General features: G+C 38.7%; 1 protein-coding gene across 3 annotated transcripts; it reads right to left on the bottom strand.

The window, feature by feature from the left end:
* Nucleotides 1-4,100: 4,100 nt before the first annotated feature.
* On the bottom strand, nt 4,101-19,650 carry LOC137951103 (uncharacterized). 3 transcript variants are annotated; one of them, XM_068797693.1, is made up of 6 exons: nt 18,059-19,650; nt 17,559-17,607; nt 17,028-17,135; nt 5,052-5,100; nt 4,719-4,964; nt 4,101-4,630 (listed from the first exon to the last, which is right to left on the bottom strand). In XM_068797693.1, the coding sequence occupies exons 1-5, from the start codon at nt 18,165-18,167 to the stop codon at nt 4,797-4,799; spliced, it is 483 nt and encodes a 160-aa protein (XP_068653794.1). In that variant the 5' UTR covers nt 18,168-19,650; the 3' UTR covers nt 4,101-4,630; nt 4,719-4,796. The 3 variants fall into 3 exon arrangements, with proteins under 3 accessions (XP_068653794.1, XP_068653793.1, XP_068653792.1); XM_068797692.1 differs by lacking the exons at nt 4,101-4,630; nt 17,028-17,135; nt 17,559-17,607; nt 18,059-19,650 and adding exons at nt 5,552-7,313; nt 7,483-7,604; nt 7,696-10,409; nt 10,572-10,787 and having other exon boundaries at nt 4,931-4,964; XM_068797691.1 differs by lacking the exons at nt 4,101-4,630; nt 17,028-17,135; nt 17,559-17,607; nt 18,059-19,650 and adding exons at nt 5,404-7,313; nt 7,483-7,604; nt 7,696-10,409; nt 10,572-10,787 and having other exon boundaries at nt 4,931-4,964.
* Nucleotides 19,651-22,118: the final 2,468 nt, after the last annotated feature.

Below are 22,118 nucleotides of genomic sequence, written 5' to 3' on the forward strand. Positions count from 1 at the left end.
TTCGAGCCATCACAACAAAGAGATAGAGAGGATTGGTCTTTTAGTCTTCGTCAAGAAAGAAAAAAGAACTGGACGAAGTATCTCGAGGAAGAAAACAGAGATAAGAGAAAAAAAAGAAAAAGAAACATTAGACGATGGAGAAGACAAAAAAGTAGAACGTAGGAAGGGGAAGAAAGAAATACAACACTGGAGTTCTGCATTTGGTGAGAAAAGAAAAACATGAGAAATGAAAATGATAACAAGAAAAAGAAAATAACAACGGAATAAATTAAGATTGAGAGAAAATGAAGTGGTCTCACATGGATTAATGAGTATAAAGATCTTAGGTTTATTAGTTGGGAAAGAAGTTTCCTAAGTTGGCTAATCAATTTATGATGGGCTTTGGACTCAATTTCACAAACAGTTTTAGCCTTTCAGGAGAAGGAAGCGACAACACCAGGGGTTGAGACCAATTTCTTGCGACGCATAGAAAGAACTCAACTACCTCACTCACACAAATTCCTCTCTAAAAAGTTAGAACTATCATTTTACAACGATTTCCTATAGAGAAAAATGAGGATGAGAGACACCGCATTTGGCTTCCTTCCTTTCATGGTGGGTTCAAAGATAAAGATAAGAGATGGAATAGAGATTAACAAAAGAGCAAGAAGAAAACAAAAACAGAATTCAATGGAAGGAAAGATGGGAAAGAAAGGGAGGAAAATCCATGGACATAGAGTATTTGTGAAGTTCAACACCTGTACCAACCACATCCTCCTCCATAAGTCTTTTTACCACAACAATTTTGGCTTTCTGGGATCGTTGGAGCAATGAGTGACGAGTGAAACATGAGTGACAGTGAATTCACTTGAACTAGTGCCTAACTCACATCCATGGTGCCTACGGGACGGAGACAAACAATCGGTTTATTTTAAACTCAAGCTTTAATGATTTTGAAAACTGATTTTTCATTTTAATCGCTAAACTAGTGTAACTGTAGGTCAAATGAGTCCTCTGCTGTTCATCCTTGCTTCAGATAGAACAACCGGAGAGGCAGAAAAGAGGTCGGATGCAGGTCAAACAAACAAAGAATGAACAAGTAACGTTAACATGAACTCGACGTCGTTGCCAGTAGCGCTTGCATCATCTAATACTAACCTACGAATTTGGTCCCCTCAAAAAAGGTTTAAAACTGCATGTTCTTGCAACACAATACTAAATCGCTATAGTGAATCCATACTCGAAGTAAAAAGCTTAATATGAATAAAAATTGCCTTCATTCCCATTAACAAAGAAGAATTGCACTAATTCTGACTTTACAACAATAACAAAGCTTGTGCCAATAAGTTTTTTGAGTTGGGAGTTGATTCCGAGAAACAAAACAGCCACATAGAAAAGCTGTATTCGATCGGCCACACATGGAATCACACCCCTGAACAAGTTTGGGCACTCCTTTCTGCATAAAAAACATTAAAGCAAAAGAAGAAGAGAAGAAGATAAGCAACACAGAGAAAAAAAAAAGGGAACAATAACTATTGCATTGTCATAAAAAGAAAACAATGAAGAATCAGCTTTCCTGTTGAACACCTTAGGATTTTTTTTCTCATTGAATGCTGGCCCCATATCCTAGTGATAATTGAACCCAATACATGTACTTATTTGAACGTGTATAGATAAAAAAAAAAACCACCTACCAACCTAGTCAAATACATAAAATTGGTAACATGCTTATAAGAACTACTCCATATTAGCTAACAACCTTATCACTTATGCCTGAGAACAACAAAGATTCCTCCTATCTTAAACTATCTCATCACAACCTTCAGACAACTACACCTTATGACCATTACTCCTTTCTCTCCTATTGATAGAACTGCACTCTGAATCAAGTAATGTCAAGGATTTTAATTTCCTTATGACAATATCCTCATTTTACTGTAAAAAAAAAAAATAAACTCTTCAAAATGCTCTTAAGTTTTAGTCTCTTTTGTCCATTGTCATGCATTCAAGTGATACAATTTATGACTAGTTTCTTTGAACAGAAGCTTGTCATAAACCAAATAAGAATTTAGAAACAACAAGTTTGAACAGAAGCTTGACAGATCCAAATAAGAATCTAGAAACAACAAGTTTGAACAGAAGCTTAACAAAATCCACTATAAGTACATGGATTCAAGTTTGAGGTGTATGACCCAGACATTGAGTAGGAGAGGTGGAAGACAACATGTAACAAACCAAAGAATTAAAAAATAAGTCTCCCCCTAATTATCCTGAATGACCATCCCAAAAAGCAAAAACCACTACCACTAGGGAAAATAGATTACCTTGGACAATGATGCTTTTACTAACAATAGAAGAAACAAGTAAGAACATTGCCTCTTTCTGCAACAAAACTTACTTTTAACTTGTCATCGAGTCAATGACAACAATAAACAATGTGTTACTAGGGGCAGATTTGTTGCTACCAATACCCCTTACACTAACTACCCAACAACTTTTTGTTTTTTGTTTTTGAATGTTGATCACACACATATGCTACACCCTTTCCTCCAATGAGACTTAATACAAAACCTCACACTTAACACCCTAGACACAACCACCACCCCCCCCCCACTCCACTATGTAGCCATTAAGCCAAAGGCCCAATTTGACAACACTAAAGTTTTTTCCAAAGAAAATACACCGGGGAAAAAACACTCAAGCTCCATCTCGCACCGGGGAAAAAACAAAAAAAGAACTAGATTGAAAAAAGAAGAAGTAAACGAAGAAAGGGAAGAAAATCGAAAGAAAGTGAATGGAGAGATCCCAAGAACATATATTATAAAAAAAACAAGGAATGGGGAGACCTCCATGGACGAAAGCTAAAAGGAATGAGAGAGCAAAAAAATCCTTGATCAAGAGAATTAAGAAAACGAAACTCAGATAATTCAAATAAAGAAAAGAATTAAGAAAAATATGGGATGACGGTAATTTCCAATGTAGTCCAGTGAAATGGTAGAAAGATTGGTCGCACCTTCTTCATCAAGAAAAAAAATATATTAGAAATAAAAGAAGTAATTACAGTTTCCCCCACTAACGATGGTAAGGAAGATCTCAACACTCTCTCTAAAAGATTAGAACTGCTTTGGGCTAGCATTTTTTTTTTTTTTTTCGTTTTTGAATATTGATCACACACATATGCCACACCCTTTCATCCAGTGAAACTTAATACAAAACCTCACACAGAACACCAACATGATCCTAGTGAATTCAAAAAATATATTGCTTATATTGCTTGCTCCAGTGAATTGAAAGAAGCACATCCGACAAACACCCACAAGGAAACTCACACAGACCAATTTTCCTTAGAAATCAGGATCTTCACTTTCAGTATAACTTTTATTTGATATCAATAGAGCACTTTTCCCTTCATAGGTCTATCATAGGTGAAAAATTGTGTTATTACCAACAAAATCCAAATGGAGTCTCTCTAGAGGAAGTTTGACCAGTTCAAAATATCCTTGAAATCAATTATTTTCATTTTCCAAATTGAAAGGAATTGAGTCCAAGAAATGAGTTTAGTAGATGAATTTCATAATTACATTTTGGTAAACCAACAAGGCAGTTCGACCACTTTTCACAATGTCAAACCCAAAGTAATAAGAATTTATAACTTGGCAAATTGCATTTAGTTGATTACGATGTCCATGAAAAACAATCTAAATGTCTTTGTTAGCAGCTAAGAGTTCATTGAGGTTCATAAAAGATTATGATAATGAAAAGAAGCTGGCTAACACATGACTATCACTTCAAGAAAAAATTAGTTCACCTTTCTTAAGTGATTGACATTTTTCATAGGAATCACTCTCTTAAAACTATCAAAACTTCATGTAATGACTGAAGATCACTATTGTGGCCCATATTGCACTTTGCTCGGCCACTTCCTTCCTATGAAGGGTGCTAACATGCAAGACCTCCTGTGGATGACTCTGCTCGTCCTTAATTCCTGATTGATTTTAATTTTCTCCCTTTTTACATCACCACTTTTAGCACAAATTAGTAGTTTTCTTCATACTTTATTTTTCTTTACAAAACATGACAGTCAAGAAGAAGACCTTTGTTACCAAAAAGTGTAAATGGACTGTTTGCATAATATAATAAACAACTGATGATAAGCTTCATGATTTACAAATCTATGGATAAATATTCTTTTTGCTTTGGACACAACGATAAAAGTCACAACACAGCAAACTTACACTAGAAACCCCAACAACTATAAGCGCAAAATCATCAAAAATGTTCTCTTAAATGTTATCGGTAAAGAAAATATCAAAGAGAACTTCATGGGCAGACATACTATAACCAACCATTAAATGTAACAGGTTGATGTGGCTTTTCGTAGCATCATCACCAAAGAAGCCAATCACTGGCCAGTAGAATAGAAGGAAATAACCTAAAGTACACCCAGTCTCAGGCTAGATAATAGATAGTAAAAGTATCAAAGGTGTAGACTAGGAGATGCTTACAGACAAACAAAAGTATAAGAAGGATTTTCAGCACACAGCTCAACAAATCCCTTTCCAGTTTCCTTGCTCTGCCGATGAAGTCTTCAGCAACATTTGCAAAAAAGCTTTCACCTAAACTTCCTGATTCCTTCTGCTTTTCAGATGTCCTGCATCATTTCCATAAACTAAAGTTAAAGCTGGAAATCCATGTGTATGATAATGCTTATATTGCAATCAGGTAGGAGCAGTACTGACGTGCTCTCATGGTTAGAATTTAAAAAAGAATCACTTCCTCAGGAAGATACAAGACTGCAAGCATCTCCTAAGGCTACTCTAGCAGCAAAGAATGTCAGTCTCATATTCTGATGTTGCATCTGCAGATAAAATTGCTGCTGGTAAGGCGCGAAGTAGTTGCTGCACCAGCTGTGGGTTCAAAATAAGCCCCCTCCTAGGACGAGGTATGTATAGTCCATCTTCAAACATTTCTGCTTCATCTTCCAACTGCAATAGGAAACAATAAGTGAAGCTCTTACAAAGTCCATAAGATATAAAACATTACATGCACTATTAAATCAATATCCTTTCAACCTTCTCAGCATGTCGATTCTTAGCTTGAGCCCAATCCAATTCTGCTTCACTGCAAAAACAAAGAGTTATATAATTTACAAACCAATTCCACAGTAGAACAGTCAATCACTTCCTCACAAAAGATCCTTGGAAAAAAACCAGGAACTTGCTTTACAGGAAAGCAAGCATCTAGCTTCCAAGAACACCACCCCACAGGAAGGAGAAGTCTAACAAATAACTGCCTTGACTGTGATTAACCCAATTATCTATCAGATGCTTAAAAAGCAGAAACCCAATGATTCCAGAGAACGGGAATAGCAATAACGATTCTACCACAAGTTTTTATGCAATTAAGCCAATTCTTTATTACCACCTGATGGTTTAAAGCCTCTCGAATCTGTTTGTTACTTCTTTGTGCCATGTCAAAAGTTCTGATATGGAGCTTTTGCGCTTTTTTGGTCTCACAATAGCCAAGCTATGGTCAACAACTGGAGGAGCTAAGGAAGAAGGCAAATGCTCACTTGCTGATACTGCAGTCGATCCAGCATTTGCTTGATCAGCTACAACAGAATATGAGGTCGGAGGCAAGCTCTCCGGAGCCTCTCCAAAAAAGAATTGTTGAGCAGCCATTTTAGCATTCCTCCTCAACTGTCCAACCCATCATACATACCAAGGATCTGGCCATTTTTATAGGTTCCATATTGCTTAAACATCTGTGGATTAACAGGAGCCTGGATTCCAGTTCCGCCAAAAGCTGCTACACCGAGATGACCAGTATAGTCTTGCATTGAAATGCCTCCAACCAGAGGCTGAGAAGAAGTATTACCACTTTAATCTTCCTTTACCTCCGATGCAAAGCAGAGCATTTTAGAATCAGATGAGCTATCATTGTCCATAGCATCTCTACCACTTGTCCCATATCCATAGATAAAACGCTGACCTGTTTTACCAATAGATTGTTGAGTATCAAGACCAGAATCGGTCACTTTAAGTCTTTTGACACCTTTCCTATTTGGATCAGCCTCTGCATCCCTCATCACTTGCATTTGGTGCAGTAAAGAGTAATTCTGATGTGGAAGACTTGAGGGGTGTAGAGAACGGCCAAAAGCTTCCATATCAATATTGGAAGTAGAGGTAACGGGAGGGGGTACTGTTTGGGATGGTTCCTGCTGATGCGAATGGACAACTGAAGAGAGAGAACCGGTAAGTTCTGACAGTTGCTGTCCACCAGCTGTTGTGGGGTTAGGTCAGCTCTCTCAGATTGAGAGGTGCTAACTTTACCTGCTTGTTGCTCTTCCCCACAAGGCGACAACTGTGAGTTGACAGAACATGCACCAAATTGTGAGGACGCATTTCCACCTTTCTTGACAGTCCAATCATCTTTCTTTGCTGTAGCCCATGGTGTTCCTTCCAAACTGTTTGCTAATGGATGCATAGACTGGAAAAGATTGGGAGGAGCCTTTTTGCTGTGGGCCTAGACATTGCTGAGATGGAACACTGGTCCATACATTATGTAACATCTTCGAGAAACCACCAGCTTGCTGTGTGACAGTGGATTCTTGTTGGCCTGAACTTCTTATAAAAGTAGTATTAGCATTCAAATGATGGGACCGAGCAACATCAATCAGGTAAGGCCTAGAAGCAAGATTAAGAGGACCACAAAGAGATTCCTGAGCAGACTGACCAGCTGAAACTCCATCATGAGAGTTACGGGTACCTCCAAATCTGGAAACGAGTTTACTTTGTGAATTGAAATCAGACTGATTCCCAAATGGAAGGTTTGACGATTGATCCATCCCTACTTGCTTGGCACCACTAGAAACTTGTTGCTGTGGCTGATGACACGGAAAAGCAATGGGAGATGAAGTGGATCCACCCTGCATGGTTGAACGTGCGGCTTCATTGCCTGTTTGTGCTGGAATATTGGGTCTGATATGGTTACTGTGTTCCCAATGCTCCTATTGTGTCATTTCAATAATGTTACACAAAGTCTGAGTACTGCCAGAAGGTGTCCGCGCCTCGTCCCCAGAATCCAGATCAATCTGGCTTCAATTCAGTTCATTAACTCCATGGCTGCTTGCCGTTGGCTGTCGTTGAGATGGGGGGCCCAGCCGTAAACCAAAACCTTGAGAGATAGCTGATTGATTACCAAGAATATGAGAGGCACACGCATCAGAACCAACTGTTTCAGGTCTATCTGAGGCAACGTCAGATGAGCCAAAATGTGCTGCATTGTTCTTCCTCAACTGGTCCACCTTATGAAGAAGCTCAAGCATGTTTTGGCTGCAAAGTTCAACTTTTGATACAGTACCGAATAATAAACACTCTCTATGAAATCAACTGAATGCCAGATTCTGTTCTATTATTTTCAAGGAAAGTGAAGCCATGCAATGTAATTAATAAAAAGGTATCACATTTACCCACAAAATAAAAGAAGGTGAGACACTGGCACCTTGTCTGGACGGTCCTGTTTGGGGCATACAAACCAGCTGAACTATCAAAGGAAGTAGATGTTCTAGACTCAAAGCCAGAATGAACATCTCTGGAAACCGGCTCCACTGCTTTTGAGTTCCTCTGCAGATACAACATACATGTACTGAGAAGGAAGAAGAAAAGAAAAATTAAGGAGAAAAAAAAAAACTAAAAGATTAACTGTCTCATTCACCTTCTCCATGTCAGCACCACTGTTTAGAACAACCTGGCCAGAGAATTTTGATTGCCCAAGATAACCTTGCTCCCGACCTATCGTTCCTTGACTAGCTTGCTGCAGCAAGCCCTGCGAATTTGAAAATTGTCTTGTGCTTTCATCAGATTCAATTGCCCCATTTCCCATGGGATGGTACTGAAACTTACGGTATACAGGAGCTTTTCGACCAACCTGACCAGAAGATTTTTGGTTCCCACTAGCTGAAGGACGGGAATCACTTGCATTTAACCAGGCATTCTCTTTCAGACCAACCCCTATGACAGTATTTCGGCCAGGATGACCAGAGATAAAGCTATCACTTGAGATCACCTTCTGAAGACAATTGTCCTGTTTCTTATCACATTCACCTGACACTCTATCAGAATTACCTGAGGATAATTCCTGAACTTGTTGGGCCTTTGTCTGAGGTTGATATTTTCCTAAATTTTCATTTCCTCTATAATTCAAAGAAGAATCAACAATGCGTTTTTCAAAATCAAGTTGTTGATTATTTAGGAATTGTTGACTAATACCCTGACTGGTCTTTGAAACACCTGAACCAGTTACAACATTAAGGTTATTCACAAATGAATCTTCTCCACGGCCATGCGGACTGCCTGCAACCAGTTTTTGTTCAAACCGACCAGTTGTATCAGAGAATGGCATGCCACCAACATTACTATCATTAGCTCTCCACATACCACCATCATGAGCCCTCTCCGTGTGTAGCCTCTTATGGTGGTCATTTCTCTATGAATCTCCACTCGGTGAAAGTGTCTCATTAATATTCTAACCATTTGGCTTAGACCCACCGGTGCTATACGAAGTAATACTCTGCTGTTGGGTCTTAGGGCGCCGCATGTTCAACAAAGTCAGTACTACATCTGAACTGGGTGCCGCATTACTTGATTGTTCAAATATTTGAACTGACCAAGCACCTTCGGTAACACTTCCCAAATGCATGGCAGTTTGACCCTGAAGACTGCCCTCAGGTGGCTTTTTTGAGGCACTCGGATATAACCATCGTCCTTGTTGAGGTGATCTCTGAAGGGACTCATGTGAGGTCTCAGTTCTTACCCTTTCACTTGGCTCAAATGCAAATTCAGTACTTGACAGTTGAAAACCATCAGGATTAATAGTGGAATCCTCAAATGAAAGAAAAGGTTTTGATGTCAATGAAGAGGAGTTTTGCAAATTGTTGTCCACTATCGATGGATGATTCCCTGGTGAAAGATCTGTTTTCTGAAAACTCAAACCACTCCACTCTTCCTGTTTACCTGTGTCACTGCTAGAAGCTTCTGCTACAACTGACTACATAAGAGCACTCCAACTACCACTCTGAACAGATGGAAAAACATTCAAGTAATCATTACCCTCCAACTGGCTTCCGTGCAGAACTCCACTTGCACTACCACCATTATTCCGACCAAAAGCACCCTAGATGCCATTTGAACTAAACAAGATCTTCTCCTCTCTAGGATCTAGACTAATAGCTCCCAGAGAGGGAACAGCCTGTGTGGCAGATTTTTCCTCCATGGTTCCAGCCCAACCAATATGATCCTGCCTTCCATGAAATTTTTGTGTTGAAGAGTTCCTTGCAAGAGAATTAACTTGATGAAAATTGCCTGAAATAACACCATTGCCAAAAGTATCCACGGGAACTTGGCCAAACAAATTTTTTCCCTGAAAACCTTGTTTTGATGCTAAACTACCATCCTGTAAGCGAACTTGATCTGCAAATACATTAGATTGATCACTCTCAAAAGAATTAAAAGCAACAGAGTGCATCATCTATTTCTCTACTTGGCTCCCCCCTGTTCTGTTCAACAGATCTGACCCATCTTGAGAAATTCCTTGAATATGAGGAAAATGATTCAAAGAACCACTTCTTGCACTTGCTACAGGAGCTCCATAAAGAGATTGGTCAACTTGTTGCAGCAGAACGAAGCCCATTGAACGTAAAGCCTGACTGTGGTTCTGTGGAAACATAAGCTCATTGGGAAACCCTTGCATTGTAGGAGATGGACCCAGTTCATGCTAGCACCAAACATTTGAGAGGCATTTGACAACTTAGGGTCACCTCCGATTATCTCAGTTGGCCATGTATAATTAGATGAATTGTGTATATTTGCTGCACCATTCGTAAAACCAGGTAACTGATCGCCAATCGAATGTCTAGTGATTGCAGATAACTGAGTCACGACATTTTGTTGTCTCGCTTCCTAGTCTAGTTGTTGAAGTTGTCGTTGTCTCTAAAGCTCTTGAAATTGCTTGCACATAAGTTGTTGTTGCCATAACTGCATATCATTCATTCCTGACTGTTGTCGTGATGGATGTTGTGGCATACCAGACTGTTGGCCCCTCATGAGCTGCGGTCTACTACAAAGGAAGTCAAAGTTAACAGGAGCTTCAGCAATGTCAAATCTTTCAGAATTTCTTGTAGAAGCCAAGCGTTGTTCATGTGCATGCCCTTGATGTAGTTCAAGAATAGATAAACCTCTTGAAGTTAAATTATGTCATTCAGGTATTGTTTCTTCCCCTTGAAACTCCATTTGATTGGGCCTTGACGGAAGACCCTGAGAACTACACACATAGCCATTCAAACTCTGTTGCTCATTTTTTGTTTGACTCTTAACAAACTCCGGCCTCAGTTGCAACTGTGCAATGTCATCACCAAGTGGCAACCCTGAAGACTGCCAACCATTTCCTCTCTTAGAATCTCCAAAAACTAGTGCATCACACAATTTGTTAAGAAAAATTAAAAAAAAATATCACATTTAAAAAGATATTAACTAGATTTTGACAATATCAAATTAGAACATAGAGCATTACAAAAAACCTTGACTATCATATACCTGATGCCTGAAGATTGTAGTTCTTCGTCGAAGAATTCAGAGCAGCTCCATTTTGTCTATGCACCCGAGGATTGTTGTTAAAAAATGGCCAATTCCCACTCGGAACTTGTGACTGATGCTGACCCTAGATCGTATTGTCTTGCTCAAAAAAAAATTAATAGAGTAGAATTGGTAGGGGTGATGCGAACGTGTACTTTTTGTGTTAGTGTTCACAATAAAAAATACAGTGTAAAGTATTTTTTTTTGTTAATATGTATAATAGAAAGTGCCGATATAATTTTTAATAATAAAATATTTTGATAAATTTAAATTTTATAACTTTTTCTTATTTTTTTATTAATTATTTATGGGTCGATTAAAGCTCATAAGCCATTGACAATCACTTGGACAAGATGACCTCCCCTTTCCTCTCCTTACAACACTTCTCCCTTTTCATCATTGTACCGAGGAAGAGAACAAGGGAGGGAAGAAAGAAACAAAGCGCTCAAGCTCCATCTCGCACTAGGAAAACAAAACAAGAACTAGACAGAAAAAAGAAGAAGCAAACGAAGAAAGGGAAGAAAATCGAGAAAAAGAGAATGGAGAGAGACAATTAGAAAATATAATATAGAAAAAATAGGGAAAGGGGAGACCTCCATGGACAAAAGCTAAAAGGAATGAGGGAGCCAAAAAATCCTTGGTCAAGAGAATTAAGAAAACGAAACTCAGAGAATTCAAAGGAAGAAAAGAATAAAGAAAAAGATGGGATGACGGTAATTTCCAATGTAGTCCATAGAAATGGTAGAAAGATTGGTCGCATCTTCTTCATCCAGAAGAAAAAATATTAGAAATAAATGAAGTAATTACGGTTTCCCCCACCAACGATGGTAAGGAAGATCTCAACACCTCACTCCGACACTCTCAAAAAGATTAGAATTGCTTTGGGCTAGCATAATTTTAGCCATCGAGCCATCACAAGAGAGAGATAGAGAGGATTGGTCTTTTCATCTTCCTCAAGAAAGACAAAAGAATCAGAAGAAATACCTTGAGGAAGAGAATGGAGAAAAGATAAAAGAAAAGAAACATTAGACACTTGAGAGACAAAAAAATAGAACCTAGGAAGGGGTAGAAAAAATACAGCACAGGAATTCTGCATTTGGTGAGAAAAAAAAACGAGACAGATGAAAATTAGAACAAGAAAAAGAAAAGAAGAATGGAAGAAATTAAGATCAAGAGAAAAAGAAAGAAGAGAGAGATAGAAAAGGAGAGAAGAATTAAAAAAGAGACGCATAGAGAGAACTCAATAGCGTTCTGGCCTTTCTGGACAAGAAGGCTGATTTAATGATTTTTTAAACTCAAGCTTTAATGGTTTTGAAAACTGATTTTCCATTTTAAACACTGAACCACAATGATTAAAAAGGTTTAAAAATGTATGTTCTGGCATCATAATACTAAATCGCCACAATGAATCCATACTCGAAGTAAAGAGCTTAATATGAATAAAAATTGTCATCATTCCCATTAACAAAGAAGAATTCCACTAATTTTGACTTTACAACGGTCACAAAGCTTGCGCCAATAAGTTTTTTGAATTGGGAGTTGATTCTGAGAAACAGTACAGCCACCCAGAAAAGTTGTATACGATGGGCCACACATGGAATCACACCCTTGAACAAGTTTGGGCACTCCTTTTTGCACTAGAAACAGTAAAGCAAAAGAAGAAGAGAAGAAAACAAGCAACACAGAAAAAAAAGGGGAACATTAACTATTGCATTGTCATAAAGAAAAAACAATGAAGAATAAGTTTTGCTGTTGAACACCTTAGGATTTTTTTTTTCTCAATGAATGCTGACCTCATATCCCAATAATTGAACCAATACCTGTATTTAATTGAATGTGTATACACAACAAAAACAAAAACCACCAACCAACCAAGTCATGGTAACATGCTTATCAGAACTACTCCATATTAGCTAACCAACTTATCACTTATCCCTGAAAACAACAAAGATTCCTCCTATCTTAAACTATCCCATCACAACCTTCAGACCACTATAGCTTATGACCATTACTCCTTTCTCTCCTATTTACAGAACAGCACTCTAAATCAAGTAATGTCAGGGATTTTTATTTCCTTATGACTATATCCTCATTTTCCTTTAAAAACAAAAATAAACGCTTCAAAATGCTCTTAAGTTTTACTCCCTTTTGTCCATGGTCATGCATTCAAGTGATACAATTTATGACTAGCAAGGAACAAGAATCTAAAAACAACATGTTTGAACAGAAGTTTGTCATAATCCAAATAAGAATTTAGAAACAACAAGTTTGAACAGAAGCATGACAGATCACAATAAGAATCTAAAAACAACAAGTTTGAACAGAAGCTTGAAAAAATCCACTATAAGTACATGGATTCAAGTTTGATGTGTATGACCAAGACATGGAATAGGAGAGATGAAAGACAGCTTGTAACAAACCAAAGAGTTAAAAAATAAGCCCCCCTCATTATCTTGAATGATCATCCTTCAAAGCAAAAAACACTTCACTAGGGAAAATAGATTACCCTGGACAGTGATGCTTTTACTAACAATAGAAGAAACAAGTAAGAACGTTGCCTCTTTCTGCAACAAGTTTACTTTTAACTTGTCATCGAGTCAATGACACACATATACTACACCCTTTCCTCCAGTGAGACTTAATACAAAACCTCACACTAAACACCTCTCACCCCCCATGTAGCCATTAAACCAAAGGCCCAATCTGACAACACTGCAACTTTTTCCAAAGAAAATACACCTGAAACAATGTAAGGTTAAAGAGCATCATTAGTGCCTCTCCGAGCCCTAGGTTATGGATCATTAGGGCAATGAATCATTTAATCAGACGCATGAGACCTATGTCGAACCTTTTTTCTGCAAAAAACAACAAGAACAAAGACATCAAGGTTTGCAGAAAGGCTTGGCAACAAGCTGATGAATTCCTTAGCTAGGGAAGGTGTGAGACTGCAACATCTTGTTATTGAGCTTCAAATCCACTTCCTCCTAGTTTTTTCTAGTGTTGTATTTCTGTTTGCTGCCTTCAGGCCAACTACTTTTGTTTATAGCTTGATCATTTTATGTTGTCCCTCTTTTATGCAACAAATTATCTTACCATCATAAAACATATAAATATAACTTCAACAAAAATCAGGCTTGGCCATTGACAGTGATGATCCTGAGTCTGTACCTTTGAAATGCAATAATAAAAAAAAAAAAATCTTCAATATTTAGATTCCACTAACAATGAGAGGAAGTCTGTGTTGGCTCCGAATAACTGATCAAAGCCAGACCATCAAGCTGTTGCGATGTTCCAATGCCATGCGCTGTGTCTGAATCAGTTGCACTATGTTTCTCTTTCCCGCGTTGGGAATGAATTCTGCATAAGGCCCAGGAATTGAAGTGCGTCTGTTGCCATTGAAGTGCGTCTGTTGCCAATAAAGAAAACGATGATCAGTACTTAAAAAGCGAAATATACATAGAAGCCAAATAGAATTGAAGGAGAAAAGATGATGCATGTGTATCTTACTTCTTAAACCTAAACCAAGGTAACCCAGAATTAAACGAGAAAACAAAATCAGGGCGACCTAAAGTTAAAATCCAAAGCTACCTTGCTGGGTCCGTCATGAAAATGTTTTTTTTTTAAATGATGCCGCCGTCATGAAAATGTTGTTCGTCGGAGACTAGCCCAAGAATGCCAAGAAGACCGATTGGATCATGAAAATGTTGTTCGTCGGAGACGTATTCGTGCATGATCCAATTAGTCTTAGTGGCATTCTTGGGTTTAGAGTTTCCCTGCAGCTGGTGGAAGACGAGCGTCCTCTTGTGGCCGACTACTCGGCCCTGGTGAGTGATCTTTTCGAAGGAGCCACTGGCCTTCCAGTAACCATTGTCCGCCTTTCGATTCGGCCGTCTTCCGTTAGGATGCTTGGCCTCCCTCGGAGTGAAAAAATACCAAACCTTCTCCCTACCAGGAGCGTATGTTTCTGGCCGACGCACGGAAAACATAGATAGAGATGGGAGGAAGAAGAAAAAACCCTATACAGAGATAGCTTTGAGAAAGCGTGTTTTTGGATAAACTAACGCGTTTCCTTACCGTGGTTTATGGGTGCTGGGGTTAGTTTACGGTTAGCCATAACCAAATCAGAAAGCGTATCTTTGGTCTTAATTGATGTTTATATTTGTTTGGATATTTAAAAGATTCTGGAGGTAAAAATATTTGTTTTTACGGTGAGAATCATTTTATCCTTATTATTATTATTATTATTATTATTATTATTATTATTATATAATACGATTACAATTATTTCTAATTATGCATCTTAAATATTTTTATTATTATTAACCATTGATACTTAGCTAGTAATCATTAATCATTAATAAATTATTTTCTTAAACCAATTATGTTTGAATGTAAAATCTTATTTATTTCTTATAACTCAGCTACTAACTACATAAACCCTAAATCCATTCACTATTACTAAACCCTTATATGTCAATAAGTAATTAATATTACGTAATTACTATAATGAATGAATGAATAATTTTACCAAAGTTACATGAATAATGTATAAGGACCCAAGTTTTAACTTATAAAAAAGGTTCTCATTTTCGAATAGGCGGGGACCACTATGACATATCTCTATCTTATAAAAATGAACGGCCTAATTTTTTCAAGTTCCATCTCATTCCCAACCTGATGATCACCCCGCCCCTACTTCGAAGGCGGGGGATGTCTTTTATGTGGTTATGTTTATTTCTTTATAATAATTTAAATTTAATTATTAATAAAGGAATTGGTAACTAGGTAGTATTTTTCTTGAGTGAAGAGTTTATTAAGAGATAAATGTAAACAGTTATGAGTGTAAGAGAAAATTCTAATATCTACAAATAAAAATAATTTAAATATTAACATTATTTTACATAATGTGTTTGTAATCATCTTTTCAATCAGTTAAAAAACCTGTGAACTAGGTTTTATCTAACGAAAGGTTCGGGATAAGATCGGAGTAAACTATTTAAAAGTGTTCGGTTAGTTGAGGTACAAAGATGGTGAGTGCAAATAATTTAATGTTTTAACAAGTACAAGGTGCATCACTCTTAGGGGGGGGTTAATGCACGTACAATGTTCGTAGCCATTGAAACTCTGTTGCTCATTTTTTGTTTGACTCTTAACAAACCCTTGCCTCAGTTGCAACTATGCAATGTCATCACCAAGTGGCAACCCTGAAGACTGCCAACCATTTCCTCTCTCAGAATCTCCTAAAACAAGTGCATCACACAATTTGTTAAGAAAAATTAAAAAAAATATATCACATTTAAAAAGACGTTAACTAGACCTTAACAATAACAAATTAGAACATAGAGCATTACAAAAACCTTGACTATCATATACCTGATGCATGAAGATTGTAGTTCTTTGTCAAAGAATTCAGAGCAGCTCCATTTTGTCTATGTACCCGAGGATTGTTGTTAAAAACAGGCCAATTCCCACTCGGAACTTTGCTGACCCTAGATCGTATTGTCTTGCTAAAAAAAAAATTAATAGAGTAGAATTGGTAGGGGTGGTGCGAAAGTGTACTTTTTGTGTTAGTGATAGCAATAAAAAATACAGTGTAAAGTATTTTTTTTTTTGTTAGAATGTATAATAGAAAGTGTTGATATAATTTTTATTAATAAAATATTTTGAAAATTTTAAATTTTATAACTTTTACTTGACCTTTTTATTAATTATTTATGGGTCGATTAAAGCTCATAAGCCATTGCCAATCACTTGGACAAGATGACCTCCCCTTTACTCTCCTTACAATGCTTCTCCCTTTTCATCATTGTACCGAGGAAGAGAACAAGGGAGGAAAGAAAGAAACAAAGCGCTCAAGCTCCATCTCGCACCGGGAAAAAAAAAACAAGAACTAGACAGAAAAAAGAAGAAGTAAACGAAGAAAGGGAAGAAAATCGAGAAAAAGCGAATGGAGAGAGAAAATAAGAAAATATATTATATAAAAAAATAGGGAAAGGGGAGACCACAATGGACAAAAGCTAAAAGGAATGAGGGAGCAGAAAAATCCTTGGTCAAGAGAATTAAGAAAACGAAACTCAGAGAATTCAAAGGAAGAAAAGAATAAAGAAAAAGATGGGATGACGGTAATTTCCAATGTAGTCCAGTGAAAATGTTCTCTTAAATGTTATCGGTAAAGAAAATATCAAAGAGAATTTCATGGGCAGACAAACTATAACCAGCCATTAAATGTAACAGCTTGATGTGGCTTTTCATAGCATCATCACCAAAGCAGCCAATCACTGGCCAGCAGAATAGAAGGAAATAACCTGAAAGTACACCCAGTCTCAGGCTAGATAATAGATGCTAAAAGTATCAAAGGTGTAGACTAGGAGATGCTTACAGACAAACAAAAGTAAAAGAAGGATTTTCAGCACACACCTCAACAAATCGCTTTCCAGTTTCCTTGCTCTGCCGATGAAGTCTTCAGCAACATTTGCAAAAAAACTTTCACCTAAACTTCCTGATTCCTTCTGCTTTTCAGATGTCCTGCATCATTTCCAAAAACTCAAGTTAAAGCTGGAAATCAATGTGTATGATAATGCTTCTATTGCAATCAGGTAGGAGCAGTACTGACGTGCCCTCATGGTTAGAATTTAAACAAGAATCACTTCCTCAGGAATATACAATACAGCATGCATCTCCTACGGCTAGTCTAGCAGCAAAGAATGTCAGAGTCTCATATTCTGATGTTGCATCTGCAGATAACATTGCTGCTGGTAAGGCGCGAAGTAGTTGCTGCACCAGCTGTGGGTTCAAAATAAGCCTCCTCCTAGGACGAGGTATGTATAGTCCCTCTTCAAACATTTCTGCTTCATCTTCCAACAGCAATAGGAAACAAGAAGTGAAGCTCTTCCAGAGTCCATAACATACAAAACAGTACTTGCACTATTAAATCAATATCCTTTCAACCTTCTCAGCCCGTCGATTCGTAGCTTGTGCCCAATCCAATTCTGCTTCACTGCAAAAACAAAGAGTTATATAATTTACAAACCAATTCCACAGTAGAACAGTCAATCACTTCCTCACAAAAGATCCTTGGAAACCCAACAGTAACTTGCTTTATAGGAAAGCAAGCATCTAGCTTCCAACAACACCACCCCACAGGAAGGAGAAGTCTAACAAATAACTCCCTTGACTGTGATTAACCCAATTATCTATCAGATGCTAAAAAACCAGAAACCCAATGATTCCAGAGAACGGGAATAGCAATAATGATTCTACAACAAGTTTTTATGCAATTAAGCCAATTCTTTATTACCACCTGATGCTTTGAAGCCTCTGGAATCGGTTTGTTACTTCTTTGTGCCATGTCAGAAGTTCTGATATGGAGTTTTTGCGCTTTTTTGGTCTCACAATAGCCAAGCTATGGTCAACAACTGGAGGACCTAAGGAAGAAGGCAAATGCTCACTTGCTGATACTGCAGTCCATCCAGCATTTGCTTGATCAGCTACTACAGAATATGAGGTCGGAGGCAAGCTCTCCGGAGCCTCTCCAAAAAAAATTTGTTGAGCAGCCATTTTAGCATTCCTCCTTCAACTGTCCAGCCCATCATACATACCAAGGATCTGGCCATTTTTATAGGTTCCATATTGCTTAAACATCTGTGGATTAACAGGAGCCTGGATTCCAGTTCCTCGAAAAGCTGCTACACCGAGATGACCAGTATAGTCTTGCATCGAAATGCCTCCAACCGGAGGCTGAGAAGAAGTATTAGCACTTTTATCTTCCTTTACCTCCGATGCAAAGCAGAGCATTTTAGAATCAGACGAGCTATCATTGTTCATAGCATCTCTACCACTTGTCCCATATCCATAGATAAAACGCTGACCTGTTTTACCAATAGATTGTTGAATATCAAGACCAGAATCGGTCACTTTAAGTCTTTTGACACCTTTCCTATTTGGATCAGCCTCTGCTTCCCTCATCACTTGCATTTGGTGCAGTAAAGAGTAATTTGGGATGGTTCCTGCTGATGCGAATGGACAACTGATGAGAGAGAACCGGTAAGTTCTGACTGTTGCTGTCCACCAGCTGTTTGTTGGGTTAGGTCAGCTCTCTCAGAATGAGAGGTGCTAACTTTACCTGCTTGTTGCTCTTCCCCACAAGGCGACAACTGTGAGTTGACAGAACATGCACCAAATTGTGATGACGCATTTCCACCTTTCTTGACACTCCAATCATCTTTCTTTACTGTAGCCCATGGTGTTCCTCCCAAACTGTTTTCTAATGGACGCATAGATCGGAAAAGATTGGGAGGAGCCTTTTGCTGTGGGCCTAGACGTTGCTGAGAATGGAACACTGGTCCATACATTATGTAACATCTTTGAGAAACCACCACCTTGCTGTGTGACAGTGGATTCTTGTTGGCCTGAACTTCTTATAAAAGTAGTATTAGCATTCAAATGATGGGACCGAGCAACATCAATCAGGTAAGGCCTAGAAGCAAGATTAAGAGGACCACGAATAGATTCCTGAGCAGCTGACGCTCCATCATGAGAGTTACGGGTACCTCCAAATCTGGAAACGAGTTTACTTTGTGAATTGAAATCAGACTGATTCCCAAATGGAAGGTTTGACGATTGATCCATCCCTACTTGCTTGGCACCACTAGAAACTTGTTGCTGTGGCTGATGACACGGAAAAGCAACGGGAGATGAAGTGGATCCATCCTGCATGGTTGAACGTGCGGCTTCATTGCCTGTTTGTGCTGGAATATTGGGTCTGATATGGTTACTGTGTTCCCAATGCTCCTGTTGTGTCATTTCCATAACAAAGCCTGAGTAGTGCCAGAAGGTGTCCGCGCCTTGTCCCCAGAATCCGGATCAATCTGGCCTCAATTCAGTTCATTAACTCTTTGACTACTTGCCGTTGGCTGTTGTTGAGATGGGGGCCCCAGCCGTAAACCAAAACCTTGAGAGATAGCTGATTGTTTACCAAGAATATGAGATGCAGACGCATTAGAACCAACTGATTCAGGTCTATCTGAGGCATTAACGTCAGATTAGCCAAAATGTGCTGCATTGTTCTCCCTTGACTTGACCACCTTATGAAGAAGCTCAAGCATGTTTTGGCTGCAAAGTTCAACTTTTGATACAGTACCGAATAATAAACACTCTCTATGAAATCAATTGAATGCCAGATTCTGTTCTATTATTTTCAAGGAAAGTGAAGCCATGCAATGTAATTAATAAAAAGGTATCACATTTGCCCACAAAATAAAAGAAGGTGAGACACTGGCACCTTGTCTGGACGGTCCTGTTTGGGGCATACAAACCAGCTGAACTATCAAAGGAAGTAGATGTTCTAGACTCAAAGCCAGAATGAACATCTCTGGAAACCGGCTCCACTGCTTTTGAGTTCCTCTGCAGATACAACATACATGTACTGAGAAGGAAGAAGAAAAGAAAAATTAAGGAGAAAAAAAAAAACTAAAAGATTAACTGTCTCATTCACCTTCTCCATGTCAGCACCACTGTTTAGAACAACCTGGCCAGAGAATTTTGATTGCCCAAGATAACCTTGCTCCCGACCTATCGTTACTTGACTACCTTGCTGCAGCAAGCCCTGCGAATTTGAAAATTGTCTTGTGCTTTCATCAGATTCAATTGCCCCATTTCCCATGGGATGGTACTGAAACTTACGGTATACAGGAGCTTTTCGACCAACCTGACCAGAAGATTTTTGGTTCCCACTAGCTGAAGGACGGGAATCACTTGCATTTAACCAGGCATTCTCTTTCAGACCAACCCCTATGACAGTATTTCGGCCAGGATGACCAGAGATAAAGCTATCACTTGAGATCACCTTCTGAAGACAATTGTCATGTTTCTTATCACATTCACCTGACACTCTATCAGAATTACCTGAGGATAATTCCTGAACTTGTTGGGCCTTTGTCTGAGGTTGATATTTTCCTAAATTTTCATTTCCTCTATAATTCAAAGAAGAATCAACAATGCGTTTTTCAAAATCAAGTTGTTGATTATTTAGGAATTGTTGACTAATACCCTGACTGGTCTTTGAAACACCTGAACCAGTTACAACATTAAGGTTATTCACAAATGAATCTTCTCCACGGCCATGCGGACTGCCTGCAACCAGTTTTTGTTCAAACCGACCAGTTGCATTAGAGAATGGCAAGCCACCAACATTACTATCATTAGCTCTCCACATACCATCATCATGAGCCCTCTCCGTGTGTATAGGCCTCTATTGGTGGTCATTGCTTTGTGAATCTCCATTCAGTGAAAGTGTCTCATTAATATTCCAACCATTTGGCTTAGACCCACCGGTGCTATACGAAGTCATACTCCGCCGTTGGGCCCAAGGGCCCCGCATGTTCTGCAAAGTCAGTTCCATATCTGAACTGGGTGCCGCATTACTTGATTGTTCAAATATTTGACCCGACCAAGCACCTTCTGTAACAGTTCCCACATGCATGGCAGTTTGACCCTGAAGACTGCCTCGGGTGGCTTTTATGAGGCACTCGGATCTAACCATCGTCCCTGTTGAGGTGATCTCTGAAGGGACTCAGGTGAGGTCTCAGATCTTACCCTTTCACTTGGCTCAAATGCAAATTTGGTACTTGACAGTTGAAAGCCATCAGGACTAGCAGTCGAATCCTCAAATGAAAGAAGAGGTTTTGATGTCAATGAAGAGGAGTTTTGCAAATTGTTGTCCACTGTCGATGTATGATTCCCCGGTGAAAGATCTGTTTTCTTAAAACTCAAACCACTCCGCTCATCCTGTTTACCTGTGTCACTGCTAGAAGCTTCTGCTACAGTTGACTGCATAAGAGCACTCCAACTACTACTCGGAATAGATGGAAAAACATTCAAGTAATCATTACCCTCCAACTGGCTTCCGTGCAGAACTCCACTTGTACTACCACCATTATTCCGACCAAAAGCACCCCAGATGCCATCTGAACTAAACAAGATCTTCTTCTCTGTAGGATCTAGACTAACAGCTCCCAGAGAGGGAACAACCTGTGTGGAAAATTTCTGCACCATGGTTCCAGCCCAACCAATATGATCCCGCCTTCCATGAAATTCTTGTGTTGAAGAGTTCCTTGCAAGAGAATTAACTTGATGAAAATTGCCTGAAATAACACCATTGCCAAAGGTATCCACAGGAACTTGGCCAAACAATTTTTTTCCCTGAAAACCTTGTTTTGATGCTAAACTACCATCCTGTAAGCGAACCTAATATGCAAATACATTAGATTGATCACTCTCAAACGAATTAAAAGCAGCAGCGTGCATCATCTATTTCTCTACTTGGCTCCCCCTTTTTCTGTTCAACAGATCTGACCCATTTTGAGAAATCCCTTGAATAAAATGATTCAAAGAACCACTTCTTGCACTTGCTACAGCAGCTCCATAAAGAGATTGGTCAACTTGTTGCTGCGGAACGAAGCCCATTGAACATAAAACTTGACTCCGGTCCTGTGGAAACATAAGCCCATT

This window comes from Aristolochia californica, unplaced genomic scaffold (genome assembly GCF_029961685.1).
Source record: "Aristolochia californica isolate CCGP_79_NKW_82.1479 unplaced genomic scaffold, dmAriCali1.0.hap1 SCAF_15, whole genome shotgun sequence".
NCBI lineage: Eukaryota > Viridiplantae > Streptophyta > Magnoliopsida > Piperales > Aristolochiaceae > Aristolochia > Aristolochia californica.